The sequence below is a fragment of the Cibotium barometz genome, chromosome 63, assembly GCF_041138505.1.
Source record: "Cibotium barometz isolate CiBa-2024 chromosome 63, ASM4113850v1, whole genome shotgun sequence".
In the NCBI taxonomy this organism is placed as follows: domain Eukaryota; kingdom Viridiplantae; phylum Streptophyta; class Polypodiopsida; order Cyatheales; family Cibotiaceae; genus Cibotium; species Cibotium barometz.
Genome location: NC_141108.1, coordinates 17057749 through 17073259, shown reverse-complemented (window position 1 = coordinate 17073259; position 15511 = coordinate 17057749). Strand labels below are relative to the sequence as shown.

General features: G+C 43.6%; 1 protein-coding gene across 6 annotated transcripts in view; it reads left to right on the top strand.

Annotated features, from left to right (window-relative positions):
* Window positions 1-3584: 3584 nt before the first annotated feature.
* Window positions 3585-15511, top strand: part of LOC147603776 (uncharacterized) — a 78915-nt gene continuing 66988 nt past the window's right edge. For 2 of the 6 annotated variants that reach the window (XM_086796406.1, XM_086796404.1), the window contains exons 1-4: window positions 3585-3774; window positions 4000-4069; window positions 4248-4335; window positions 10511-10648. In XM_086796406.1, coding sequence (XP_086652532.1) covers window positions 3717-3774; window positions 4000-4069; window positions 4248-4335; window positions 10511-10648 — 354 coding nt within the window. In that variant the 5' untranslated portion in view covers window positions 3585-3716. Of the gene's footprint in view, window positions 3775-3999; window positions 4070-4247; window positions 4350-10505; window positions 10649-15511 lie in introns of all 6 variants that reach the window. The other 4 variants (XM_086796409.1, XM_086796408.1, XM_086796407.1 and 1 more) reach the window with 3 other exon arrangements.

Below are 15511 nucleotides of genomic sequence, written 5' to 3'. Positions count from 1 at the left end.
CAAGCTAAAAATATAAAGTCTTAGGCCTCAAAGGTATGTACAAAGGTTTGAGGCCTCAACCTACTAAAAATATAGATGCCCAAACATGTAACTATGATATGTGTTCATGTGTATTCTAAGATATCTCAATACGGTCCAACACATATCCCACTCATGACTATCAAATACATCAAAATAATATAAGTTAGTGCACAAAGCCAATTAAACACATTAATTCTAACTATATAATACTAGTGCATACAACTAATTAAACACATTAATCCTAAAAATTTATATAAATAAAAGGCGCATCCCACACATAAAATATCCCTAATAAATATATGCCACACATATGGAATTAAATAATGGCATGACCCACATTCCCTTATGTGAGTAATGATTGCATAGGTATCCCCACTTGACTATAGAGGTTATGACTAACACCTACTATTCATACTACTAGCCTTGGCCACTCATGTGGTAAGGGGTTAGTATTACAATTGGATGTGCAGTAAACATTTTTGAATGGCCATCTCAAGGAGGAGGTTTATGACCAAGTTATCAATTCAAAAAACAAAGTGTGTAGAGACTGGAAGGCATCACTTTGGTTCACTAGAGTTATGGCATAATTATAGGGCCAACTCATGTGGTCAAATTCACACTATGGATCGACCTTGTATGTTTTAGTAGTAGAGTAATTTCCCTTATAGTATGTACTCTTATCTTTATGTTATTATTGTAGATAAAAGAAGAGAATAGAAGAAAATTCAGCTATCCATCTCTCTTGTGGTCTTGTCTACTCTCATGTGTATGTGTTCACTTACAAAGAGCTCATGCTCGCCCTCTTTCTCGCATTCTTCTCACTAAGGAGCCACAGGGACAAGTCCTAAACGTTATAGTAGCCCTTAAAAAGACTAATGAACCAAAACCAGAGGTCTAAAAGAAGAAGACCTCAAAGAGCACACAAAAACATAATGCATGATCAGGGATGTTGTGTTGTGACTATGGAAGTGGTTCAGATAGTGTTTCGAACGTTGTGTCTATCAAAGTGGTTCAGACGAGAGCTCTAAATGATTTGGACATTGTGACTTTGATAGTCCATGTTTGAGACACACTACTAGCCCGCCGATCTACATCATCTATATACCCATGTACATGTACCTGTAGTCAACCTTATAGAAAAGTCCATAGTGTATAATGGACTTTATATACTTGAGTATCCTCCTAGCCACATCCAAGTGCAGCTTCCTCGAGGCCTACATAAAACGACTCACCAATCCAAAAGCATAGTTCAAATCTGGCTTGGTGATAGTCACGTAAATCAAACTCCTACATCATGCATGTAAATAGCAGGGTCCTCCAAAGGATCACCTATATTTACAACAAATTTTGTGTTCTTCTCCAATGGCTTTGATGGCATTGATATTGGCTTACAATCTATCATCCTATGTACTTGGATAACGTGTCCAAAGCATATTGCCTCCTCTGCAAAAGACAAATCCCATCACGTGATCTAATCACCTCTATACCTGGGAAGTATTGCAACTCACCCAAATATTTCATTTTAAACTTCTTCTTAAGGAGCATCTTCACCTCATGAATGTCAACATCATCGTCCCTCGACAATCAAGTCATCAATATAGATGACTACTAGCACTAATCTTTTGCAGATAAAGTGAAAAATTTGTTGTAGATATCTGAAATCTAATAGTGACAAGATACTCTCCTAGCTTGTTTGACCATGCTCTAGGTACCTATAAGCTATACAAGGTTTTATGTAACTTACAAATAAAATCTGAGTGTGCATGGTCTCCGTATCCTGGTGGTTGCACCATGTAGACCTCCTCCTATAGGTCACCATGTAAAAATGCATTCTTTACATCGATTTGATGTAAAGACCATCCCTTAGCTACAACCATAGCAATGACAACCTCTCACGATTGCCATCCTAGTAACCAAGCTAAAAGTCTCCTCATAGTCAATGCTATAGGTCTGTGCATATCCCTTGGCTAACCAATATTGTCTCTCACGATTGCCATCCTAGCAACCAGGCTAAAAGTCTCGTCATAGTCAATGCTGTAGGTCTGTGTATATTCCTTAGCTAACCAATCTTACCTTGTATGTGCTCTCACGGACCCATCTGAATCATGCTTTACTTCGTAGACCCACTTGCATTGCCTTACTCAAAGGCACCAAATCCCATGTCTCGTTTCAATTGCCTTACTCAAAGGCACCAAATCCCATGTCTCATTTCAATCCCTTAGCTAACTAATCTTACCTTGTATGTGCTCTCACGGACCCATCTGAATCATGCTTTACTTTGTAGACCCACTTGCATTGCCTTACTCAAAGGCACCAAATCCCATGTCTCATTTCAATTGCTAGGAATGGATGTAAGAATAGAGATAAGCTCTAGGCTAGTCCCTCTATCAACGGTGTCAACTATGTTCTTGCATTGTTGAATTATGTGTCCTTATGTCTTGCCTTCAAGCCAGAATGCAACTCCTTAATGTGGGTGTGCTAGCTCATCCGGTGTGTCCTCACTTCGCTTGTCATCACACTAGAATGCTCCTTTGCTAAGGGGGTGAAGGTAAAGCTCTTTATGCCTAGATGGAGGCAAGAGAGAATGGTATGGCGATGGTTCTCTCTCCCAAAAGGGGGATAGTGAAAAAGCTAATGCAAGAGGGAAACCTATAATCAAACCTATCTAAGCAAGCAAGATTCCATAGCATACAAGCAAGTAAGAGTAAAGAAGAGAAGAGCTTACAAGTATTCTACGGTAAAGGGAATGAATGTGTATTGCTTATTGTCAAAATTGACTTATATTTGAACTTAAAAATGGTCCAACCACTATTACTAGTCTTAAGAAAGTATGTACATGAAGTTATATGTTCTAAACTTGTCTTACAAAAGATAAGTGTAGGTAAGAAGAAAATGTTTGTAACTTGCGAACCATATATCCAGCACGAGTTTGAGAGCTTGCTTTTGTGTGTCTTTTGAACCTTGTAGGTGCCCATATAATATTAGGCAACCTTGCCACAAGGGCACATATTAGAGCTTGATTATGTATTCAATCAACCTTGGATTTCAATGTGTGTTTGTGTTTGTGTGTGTGTGAGAGAGAGAGAGAGAGAGAGAGAGAGAGAGAGAGAGAGAGAGAGAGGGGGGGGGGATTACACAATAAGATATGGAAGGCATGGTAGTGTGAATGAGGTTGAGTGGGGGGCGTGAGGCACTGAGGTGCCTTACCTTGCCAAAATGACAAAATGGAGGGACTTTCGTGTGTCTCCTTGCCTTAATAGCAAAAGGGCATGGAGTGGCCCAAAGCCAAGTTTATGCCAAGTGTCTTCTTGCCAAGTAGCAAAAAGGCAAGTGTGCTTTGGGCAGTGCATTATATATGCTATTAGATTAATATCCTCTATAATTTTCCCTTGCCAAGTAGCAAAAAGGCAAGTGTGCATTGGGCAGTGCATTATATATGCTATTAGATTAATATCCTCTATAGATAATATAATACTTGATATTTATAAAAAAAAGAGCATGTAAGGGTAGGGCAAATTATTTCAATGAATCATAATTTGAACCCTTCAATTGCTTTAAGATGCTACTAATTTAATTAAGCAATCCAAGAATGTCATTAGTTAGAGTGAGGTATGCCAATATACCAAGGTTATTAAGTTTTTTAAGCGTTACTTAACTGTGAAACGAACGTAACAAATCGCCAGCACTAGGCAGTCATGATGGGCAGTCCAGAAGACTCTCCTGCAACAATTATGTTCAACTGCAGTAAGCAAGGTCTGTTTAGCTCGATCTTGGCTTAGTCAAACGCTTAATTTTTTTCCCTCTAACTAATCACACGAGATTAAGCTGTTTGATTCATGTGGCTGTTATGAGCTCTGACATAAATCTTAAAGAGAAACTGTCTTTGGCATGGTAAATAAATATTTTGCTTTAGGCAGGTAAAATAAAATAAAAAATCAAGATAATGGGAAAAAAATAGTCGCTTGCTTAAAAATGCAGAGACACATAATACAGTACAGGGTTTTAAGAGCCTGGCAAAGCGGTTGCGGGGAGCTTTTCAAATTCTTCTGTAAGGAAAAACAGCATAACGCAGAAAAAAACTAATTTCTAATTTTATGTAATTCAAAACGTTAACATTTGCACATAAAACAGTACAATGGAAAAGCAAAATTTCGGGAAAGAATTTAACAAAATGGGAGAGATTTTATTTTCTATACTCGTGTAAAAGTTTTCATGTTTAATTGCAGGAACAAAGATGAGCTTTCATTACCCATTCTGGAAAAGGCTGATGTGGTGGTGTTTGGCTCCCCTCAAGAAAAGTTTTCAGACACAGAGGTCCTCTTTTATAGGTTGTTATATCAATTTTAATGTTAAAAGCATCCTTCTCATGGCCATGTGAGGAGTGGAGGCTACCCATATGTACCTTTTGTACTGGTTGATGTATTTTCTGTACTTCATTGGTGTACTTGCAACTATTCCATCTGTACTTTGGGATATGGCTTTGGTCGTTTCCTTGGGGGCTGATTTCTATGCCTATAGGATGGACTGCCTTGGGTTTTGGCTTAAGGTTGGGTGGCCTTATTCGCACTAAAACCTCATCACCACATTGAAAGGGTCATAACCTCCTTCAAGGAAGAGGAAATGAAGAACAAAGGGGAAGGGGATAGCTCTTTCTTCACAAAGAAGAACTTCTGAGGTAAAAAATATTCTATTTTTGGTAGAAATAACCATGTAGAGAAGGATTGTTACAGGAAGAATCCTTGTAAACTTTGTGGTAAAAATAACCACAATGAGAAGAACTGCTTTCCCTGAAAAGCAGAGGCAAATAGTGGAAGCACTAATCTGTCCTCTGGAACGGCGACGAGTGGCCAAGCGGTGCATCCTCTACCTCTACGGCCTGGGCTCTCAAAGTAGCTACCTCCTCCGTATGCCATGTAGTGAGGTCGACTATCCCCTGCCCATGCTGGGCTCGAATCCGAGCTAACTTTGCCTCATGCTCCTGTCGTATAATAGTGATGTCCTCCTCTAGATCAGCCAGCAGGTCATCCTCTCTTTGTCTCAAGGCTGATCTTTGCCCTCGTGCTCTAACAATGGCTGAAGCACATTTGCATGGACCAACTCAACTGCGTCTGCTCAAGCTTGGAAAGTGGCACGCTCGGCCCGAGTGTTAAAAAGATTGGGCGCAACTGACTGCTGGCCGTGGCATATAGGGCAACAATCCGTTGATGAGATAGTGCGATCTCATGAAGGCGCCGTGATGCCTAAAGGAGAGTGTCCCCAATGTAATCACACTCTGGAACCAGGGGAAAAGAAGCTGCCAAATACGGATCAAGTGAAGGTGCGGGACGCACTGGCTGGCCGACATTGTGAAAAATTGAGGTGAATGCCTGATGAGCAGACACCTCTGGCCCTGTAAGTGGAATAGAGGATGGAGTGGCAGGGTGGTAGATAGGGGAATGAGAGGGAGTGGTGTCGGTACTGAGGAAGGGTGTAAAGGGGAGGTAAAGAGGAACCACCATTGCATGGGAGATTGGCTCTGAGAAGACTTGCAACCCCAATGACACACCACCTGAGAATTCCCAAAGAGAGGTGGTGGTGAACGTGGTGATGGTCGATGGCGAAGATATCAATGTTGTGATAATGACGGAGGAACCCATATATGATGATTGTAGACTGGGGATGGTGAGAGGTATGGTGGATGGAGAGGAAAGCAAGGTGGTGGTAGATGGAGAGGAAAAACCCGACGGTAAGGATGGAAGGGATGGTCGATGGCGAGAAAAGCACTGGGTAGCCACCAAGCAACGAGGGGTGGCCACCAAGGAAGCCGTAGATAAGAGTGAAGGGGCGAAGGTGAATGTTGATAGCGAGGATGATTGAGGAGTGGTGATCTCAGGCAGGATGGTTGACGGTGAAGTGAGCTAAGGGTTCCCCACGCCCTCAGACACATGGAGAATGAGAGGCGGAGTCCCCCAGGCTAAGGAAACACGGGGTGGTGAGGATGGATGAGGAGGAGAAGGAGGGCCAGTGGGGGATTGGTGGTGATGGGTGTAGTGGCGGCTAGGGGGTCTTTGGGAAATTGAGTAGAAGGGGAAGGAATGCTCAGTTGTAACTGCTGCTTGACCAACCTGATCCCCTTCAAGGAGCAGCATTCTTTGTCCTCATGGCCTCCCTTCTAACAAAAGGAACAATATCTCTTGGAAGGGCAATCACTTGGAAAATAGCCCTGGGAGCGACAGAGAACACCATGCTCCTGAATTGTTCTCCTTTAGCTTCAAATCATCAATCTCCTTCCTAAGTGCTGCCACCGCCGCATTCTCTTGTTGGGATCTGCTGATGTCTTCGAGCTCTTATTTGAGCCTTGCTAGCTCGTCCAGGTATGAGGAAGCAGATGTTGAGGCCACAAAGGTGCAAGAGGCACCAATGATGGTACCGAGGATGGAGTTGGCACCAATGATGGCTCCAAGGATGAAGTTGATGACATCACCACCAGGATGAGAGGAGGCCATAATGTGCTCCTCTCTGCCATTACGCGGGCATTCTCTAGTTGGGTTGCCTTGTTCTAGAACTCTTGAAGGGTCCCCTAGGGAGGAAAGGTCTGCATCCAGAGTCTCCACCCGATCTGTGGGATCATGCCAAGTCCACTCTCCAGGGTCCCACTGCAACCGCGTGAGAGGTCGGCACTCCCAAATCCACAACTGCCAAAAAGTCTCCCTGGCCACCTAGTCGGTGCTGGATATGGGTGCCATGCCCATGCTCGAAAACCAATCACCCTCACCCTTTGCAAGGTGTAGCCTCTGAAATCCTCCAAGGGGTGCTCTGATCTATCTAATCTGCCATGTAATCCAATAGAAAAAGTGAGCAGACCACTGTTCTCATCTGCTCCATGGATTGCCTTGAGGATATCGTGTCTGGTGAACACGCCTAGCCACACTGGGGGGGTCGAGTCTGGAATAGGAGTCAGCCACTCTGGAGGAATAGCTGAGTCAATGTCAATGTTGAGCCTGTCTCTACCTCGGATCCCTGTCAGGCCTCTCTCCTGCTCCTCCTGAGGTAATTGCTTGTGTGCAACCCAATCCCCAAGAGACCTGGCTGGTCCCATGCTCAAGGCGCCCCAGGATATGTGCGGTTAGGCGCCTAGCATGTGGCCACTGGGTAAACAGATTAGGGGATTCAGATCAAAGGTTGCCGAAGCTGCTCCTCTGAGGCCACTGGAACAATATGTCTGAGGGCTGGCATGAGATGATCCCAAGCACGAAGTAGACTGGCTGCGAATCTGTCCTCAAAGGCAGGACTAACACTATGAAGATCCATCTAGTACTCTGCGGCCATAGGCCTCCAAGGCTTGGAGTGCGGGCAGAAATCTAGGCCAAGAGGAAATCCTTCCAAGGCTCACCACTAGGTAGGAGTCCTCTGGCAATCAACTTGCCGAGCAGGACACGGCTCTGTGTAGCTGGATCAATGAGGCCAAGCCCCCCTCTGCTACGTGGCTGAATGATCACTCTCCATGCCACCTTGGCCTTGGCTGGCCTCCCATCACTCCCGGCCCACAAGAAGTTCCGGATCAAACGCCGTACCTGGCCGATACAAGCCTGAGAAAAGGCCCAGCACGAGGTGACGTACCACATGGTGGCAAGCAGTACTTGGTTCACCACCACCACTCTGCCTGCTAGGGATAGCCTCGCCGAGCTCCAATATAGAATCTTCTTCCTAATACTCAGAAGAAGTGGAGTGGGCTGCTGCTCGGGAGAGAGATCAATGCCAACCTGGCAACCGAGGTATCGGACTGGAGTGCCCCTCGGGATCCACTGGAAAGCCTCAGCTGGTCGCCAAGTCGGGATGGGTGCTGAGCCTACCCAAAAAACACACGACTCGTGCCAGTTGATCTGTGCTCCTGATGCATGGCAGAAAATCTCTTATCGCCTCCGTGAATCTTTGGAGATTCCCAACATCTCCAACAGGGTAGGCTTCTGTGTCGTCTTACTCATGGCCTCGACGACAGATAGAAAGAGGTATGGTGCCAGAGGACAGCCCTGTCGAACCGAGCTGGGAAGGGGGAATCTGTCGCCTCGGGCTCCCTGAATGAGAACCTGGCTGTGAGATGCTGAATAAAGTCCTAAGACTCCACGAATCCACTCCATGGGGAATCCCATCCGGCTCATAGTGCTGATTCTGTACTTTCTAGGAACTGGCTGAATATACAGATTGCACCATATGTACTTGATGTACCGCCATGTACTTGCACTGTACGTGCTATTTGTGGTGGTTGTATTTACCATACTCGACTTGTACCTGTTATGCGGGTATTATTCATCTTGGCTGTTCCCTTGGGGCTGTTACCTAGGCCTCTTGAGTGGAACTCCATGGCCCTTTGGCTGGAGGTCAGGTGTGTCATCTCCGGATCAGCAGGCGAGCAGCCAGTTTCAGGCTCTGTCTTTGTTTCCCGAGGTTCCGGTGAAGGTGTCCCAGTCCCCGTCCCTGTTCCCTGGCTCCCCTGGTTTTCCCCATTCCTTTTGATGTGATCCCCCCCCACCCCCCCCCCCCCCCCCAAAAAAAAAAAAAACAAAAAAAAAAGTTTCTTTTCCCTCTCCCTCTCCTCCAGCACTTGCACCCCTCTCTGCTTCCCCCCTCCATGCCCGCTGCCTCCCCCGACCACCAGGGGATTCTCGAGAAAGGGCAGCCACAGGGGATGCTACAATCCTCAACTCCATAAGATCAGAGAACTTGTGAATCAAACGGCGTGCTGATGTGGGCATACTCTTATGTACTGCCTAGTACCTGTGGTACTTGTTGATTCTGTACTTTCTTTGAACTGGCTGAATATACAGATTGCACCATATGTACTTGATGGTTGTACTTGATGTACCGCCATGTACTTGCACCGTGCGTGCTATTCGTGGTGGTTGTATTTACCATAATCGACTTGTACCTGTTGTGCGGGTATCATTTATCTTGGCTGTTCCCTTGGGGCTGTTACCTAGGCCTCTTGAGTGGAACTCCATGGCTCTTTGGCTGGAGGTCAGGCGTGTTATTCGTGCTACATGCTTGGTGGAGTTTCTTGCTATCATCAGAACCGTTCTTCGACATAACTCCATGGGAGATTGTTCTTGGTTGCCTCTCTCTTGGCTGCTGCCTGAGCCTCGACAGGATCTCATGAGAGATTTGCATGCAAGGTCAAAGATATGCTTATATCTTGGGTATTCGGAGCTTCACGTGTGTGCATCCATCGTGTTTGTGTACCCCTCTTTGTGTACCCACTTGTGTCTATGTGTGAACAACCCCTATATGTGTGAGTAATCTTATGCTTAGGTGTGAACACCCCCTTATATCTAGATAAGATAAGTGTGCCATTGTCAATGTGTTGTAGTTGTCCATGTGTCAACATATGGTGTGGTTGCTGGGATTGAGGGATAAGGTACTACACCTTATAAAATGTACTTGTACTTGTCAAGTTTCACATCGTTTAGTCGTATAACTTTCTCTCCTTGACCTTTGTCACATCTCTCTCTCTCTATACCCCTCTTTCTCTCTCTTCACACACACCATGGACATCTTTCATCGACCATAGCTCTGGTCTTGTAGTAGACCCTAACCCTAGGCCTACATTATATGTTTCATGGATTTCATGGCTTCACAGGTGTCCTATGATATGTGGATACTTTTTGGGTCTTTGTACTTGGTATTCTGGATAAACTTGGCTTGTTCCATGTGTGGGAACAAGAGAGACCCCCAAAGCTTATAACTGATAAATACTCCTTGGTAATATGACATAAATTGGGTGGGGGGGGCATTCCGGGCCTAGCGTGGTGTCAGATTTGTATGTGGCTGTGGTTAACTGTGTGCCTTTAATTTAAGTGTTTAATCGTGTTAGTCGTGTGTGAACCTTCGGATTGGCTACACACAAGCTTGCTAGCTAAGGCCAAGGTATGAGGTAGTGCTACCGGAGGAGAGGAGGGGCCAGACCTGGTTGGGTGGGGGGAAACAAGAGGCGGGAAGTGGTGTTGTGAGGGGTATCTTTACATCGTTGACTTCTTGCAGACATCCAAAAGGCCCCCGGGGGCAGGGGTCACATAGGCCTAATGGCTAAGGCCCCAGCGGGAAGCAATGTTACCGGAGGAGAGGGGGATAAATTGGTTGGGTGGAGGTTGGAAGTGGTGCTGTGGATTGCATATACACATATATATTTGGGCCAGTTTGTTGATTTCTGTTGATGATTGTTACTAATATGGACAAGTCACATAGCCTTTAGGAATCCTTTTTATTGAAAAAACGAGTCTTTCATTACGGATAACAACAAAATGTAGGAATGCAGCAATTAAAAGATTAATCTTTTGATTTTCATTCTTTTTCTTAAATACCTTTGAGTAGTTCACTTGATGTGATTAGGATTGTTGTGTGATCATGTTGTACCAAGGTGCATATTAACTATTATATTTATGGAACACATTTTCTCTTATACATGAATTTGGACAATGTGATGACGTTTGCTTCTATGAATAATGTGGTAGAGCAGTTGCAGTCGGTGAAAAAGTTCGTTAGTAAAGGCGGAAGCTTGTTTTTCTTGAGCAACGAAGGTGGGGACGCTAAGCAAGGAACCAATGGCAATGATCTTCTTCAAGAATATGGCATTACAATCAAAGCTAATTGCCTTGTAACGATACTACACTGTATATCTTGACAATGCATAACATAAGAGCTTACAAGTGTTGTTTTAAGCCAAGTAGCTCATATGCGCATATGCATACGTGTACAAAAAAAGAAACAATACGTACATATGGTATGCGCGCGTGCGCGCGCGTGCACACACACACACACACACACACACACACACACACAACATATTCTTGAGAATGCATAATTGTAAGAGCTTGCAAGTGTTGTTTTGAGCGAAGTAGCTCATATGTGCATATGCATACATGTATACAAAAAAAGAAACAATATGTACGTATGGTACATGCTCGCACACACACACACATGCCTACAATCACACTCTGTTGGACACATACACATACACATACATATATACATACACGTACATGTACACATACATGCGCATATGTGTGTGTGTGTGTCTAAATGTTAGCGTGTATATGTATATGTACATATGTACTACACACTTTTTTTTTTTTTTGTAAAACCACACTTTCTATTTCTTTACTATATAAAGAGAAGAGCCCCCAGCGTGGCTCGGCCGCCCGCAGGATCCAGATGCCAGAGATAGATGGCACACCGGCAACAGCACCACACTGGCAGTCTCAAGGCCTATCATAGTGCTTCCTTTCAGATTTCCGGAAGAGGCTTTGGGACAGCTTTTGGCCGAGGAAGATCACTCTCTTCCTTTGGCTTAACGGCACAAAGGAGTCTAGCGGTGGGTACTTGGCTGGCAGTCGGAGGTCGGCCAATAGCTTGCCTGAGGTGCGGCCACCCACAGGAGTCTCAACGACATTGCCTTTGGGATTGCGTGAAGGCTCAGCAGATTTGGCAGCGGATTCTCCGCATCTTCACTATGGATAGGGCATCAACCTGGATCATCACTTGGGTACTGTCGCTTGGGTCACCGAGGCTAGAGTGGTCAGGACTTACGAGGAGGGTGGGGGAGGCCTTGCCCTTCAGGTCTCCCACCATCGTATTGCAGTAGTACCAATCACAGCCCCACCTGCAGGTGTCTGGCAACTAGGCTCATGCCAGCGATGGGAGATTTGCAGTAGCATAGCAGCCTGACACATCTGGCATGCTAGATGTAGCGAGGCCATCAAGGGTACCCACACTCCGCTGGCTGAGACCATTAGGAGCATATGGCTCGACATCATTCACATCCTCCGCGGTCAGTGGGGGAAGTTGTAGGGAGGGGAAGCTGTAAGGAGGTTCTGACCGCATGCGGAAGCGGCGGGAAGCCTTCTTGAGACTTTGGAGGCCTGGCCCTTTTCTCACAGATAAAGGCGGTGACCCCATTTGGCATTACAGGCCACCTGTGTGGTTGTTTCCCCCCCCTTCCCCTGTGTGAGATAGCCTTCTCCTCATAGAGCGGCCAGTCGGAGGAGAAGCATCTCTTCCCCTTATGATCACTTGTTTCCCGCCCTCATATGAGGCGAGTTTGTATTTAGCCCTTCATGGTTGTACTTAGCCCTTTGTGGTTGTTTTTTCTTTAACTAATTGAAGGATCTTTTTCTTGGAAAAAAAAAGGAGAAGAGCCCCCAATTCGCATGCTCTGAAAACCATGGGCGAGGGATGATCAATTTTAAATCTTTGATGCTGTAATTTGAGCAAAATGAATTGTAGTAGAAGCATGAAATCCTACTCTTTGTAATGTACAATCTTGCAATCTATTCGGTTGAGGGTTATGCAATACATCTTGAAAGGGTTGCATTATTGCTGCCATGTAGTCCTATAATGCATACCCAATGTGTGGAAATGACCTTCCATCACGAGATATCATATCCAGCACAATGTTTATACATTTAGTAGATAAAATATAAGCTCTTCTAGGAGTTGTAATTGCCAATGGAGTATTAAAGGCTTTACTCCAATGTATATTTTCTTACCTCAAAGAATTTCCTATTTGTGGAGGTCTCCTAGACCAATGTAAGTATTGCAACACTTCTTTCCAATCAGCAATCAATTTGCTTGTGTATGAGTAACATGGAATCTTGCCTTGCACAAAGATGTTCCACTATTGTAGCTACCATTTACCAAAGGAAGATGCTTTAATTTTTTAACACATTTCCATTGCCATAAGCGTTTCTAAGCAAGGAAAGTATGTAAGATTGTTGCTTTTCTTGCCAACACATGATAATGAATATTTAGGACATTCAGTCCACTATGCATTTTAGGTGAGCAAACCTTGTGATACCTCAACAGTATCAGTGCTTTTTTGATCTCCATAATACTTCCATTGTCTGGGACATGAAAGAAGAAATTTGTTTTTTTGATCATATCAATAGTGGCAAGAAAAACTAGATGTATGCCATGAGATTAGATTGTACAATGTGAAGCCTGACATGAATTGGCCATGTAGGCAATTTCCAATAATCCAGCTTCATTTGTATTCTTTGCATTATCCATTTAGTAGCATCCCAATGAGAGACATTGCAATCCAGTGTATATCCTAAATGTCTGACAATTTTTGTGGGTGGGAGAATTTTCCCAGGCCATAAAATATTGTGCCAATCTTCTTCCTTTAAAGGCAACAATTTCGATTTCTTGAAGTTTATAAATAGCCCTGTAGCCTCACCAAATAGCTCCAGAGTCTGCATAAGTATACATAGATCATTCCGGTTATTTTTCGAAAAGGAGGAGTCATCAGCATAAGCCTGAGCAACCAAGACACGACCATGTGGCAATTGCAAGTCCATTGTCAGTGAGTTTATCCAGATAAAGCAGCAATGGATGAGTCGCTATCGCATATAACAAGGCACTCAAAGGGCATCCTTGCCTTTCTGATTCTATGGGTGATCATTCTAGTAGTCAATTTGTAGGCTACCGTCATCAGTGTGAGCTTACCTGAATAGGAAGGGCAAGGTGTTGGACCAAAACAAGAAGACCTATAAACACATGAACCATAAACTATAAATATTATTTTGTTTTTTTTGGCACCGACTTAACCAAACCCTCTTGCCATGAGGATGGCATAATTTCCTATAACCATGATTGATTGATCATAAGCAAGAGTGGCTGTTTAAGTATATCCTAGAATTGGAGAAAGAATTCAACAGTTAAGCCATCCCATCCTTGGGATTTCCGTTTGCCCAAAGATTAAATTGCATTGTCAAGCTCGAATTCCAAAAAAGGAAGTTGAAGGTCTTGTGCTTCTTGTGCATCCATAATTCCTATCACATGAGAAAGTAGGTCAACACAAACAATAGAAGCTCTATCTGTTAACGGAGCAGGTGTTGCAAAAGCATGTTGCCGGTGAGTCGCACATTCTTGTTCTACTTGTGTGATATTATGTGTCCATTCACCACTATTTGTCCTTTGCAGTCGTGAAATGCATTGCTTTTACCTTGATGTATGGAAGCTTTTGAGGAACATCCCTTATCCAATAACGGTTTTTGTCGTGATTGGATCGATCATTTCTTTCTAGCTCATGACTAGCATAATGCATTCTTTCTTCTTCTTGAGGGGGATAACATACAAATATGGGTGAGCTCTTCAAGAGCTTGCAATTGTCTTTTCAAGCCACAGATTCTCTCTCTTTCTTCCCCTAAATACCATTTTCCATAATCAGCTATAACTCCGCATGCGAATAGCAAAATGATACCAAGCAACATCAATATCCTCACAAATCTCTGCATTCATAACATCAATAATATCACCCACCATATCCTAAAACAGAGGGTGAGTGAGATAGCTATTGTTTATCAAACATAGCCTCTTTACTGGCAGTTGCTCATCAGCAATAGGAGTACCAAAATAGAGACCCATCCATAGGGGAGCATGATCTAAGAGTCCCAATGAATAATCAACCCACATATGACATGTAATAGGATCATAGAGATCAACATTCAAAGAGTAATAATGATCAATCTGGCACGATATTCGGTAAAAGCATTATGATGGAAAGTAAGGCCTTTCCTGTCTGCACATGTTTCTTTCCACATATCCATTGCCTTTAGTTGACATATTGCATTTTTCCATGACACCTTTTCAACTCCAATCATATGCGAAACACCTCTGGTGTTGTTGTTTGGTGATGGCGAGTTATTAAAATCTCCACATAGAAATGCATTTGCCAACCATGGATATTGTAAGAATTTTTACCAAAGTCTAGCTCTTCGTGTAGAAATTGATGGAACATAAACTGATGATAAGATGACCATCTGGATCATTATAAGCTACTATTGGCTGTAATTCATGTCTCACAACCACATAGACCCCAGAAAAAGTATTGATTCTTGTATAATATATATCATAATCATGGAAAAAATGAGTTTGCCCAGCTAGAGCATGCTGATTATGTTCCTGCTAACACACTACATCCGGTTTTAGTTTATATACATAATCCCAAAATAGTCTCCAAGTTCTTGGATTATTCAAACGTTGCACATTATATGATGTGCATTTTATTGTGACATTCATTATCATGATGAAGGAGCAGAATCAAATGTAATTCTGATCGATATGAGCCTGTCAAGTGCAATGTAATTCATATCGATATGAGCCTGTCAAGTGCAGGCCGTATCAATATCATCTTGCAAATCTTGCAATTTTAGCATTCCTCCTCTGACCACTTGAGCCCAAAAACCTCCCCCCTCAGCATTTGTAGAAGTGGAAGCTCTACCATGAGGTGGTGTGGATTCTGTCCATGTACGAGATTGCAATGGTCGAGGTTTAATAGTGACTACTTTACATGCATTTGTAGTTTGCTATCCATTTGCATCTGGCACATTTTTATCCTCGTTAAGAGAGGATTTCTGAGTTGACTCAAGTCAAGTGTTCAATTGTTGTACAACTTTGCCTCGAGTCTGTACACCTATACTTACAGTAGGACCTCACAGGATTAGGCATCTTATTGGGA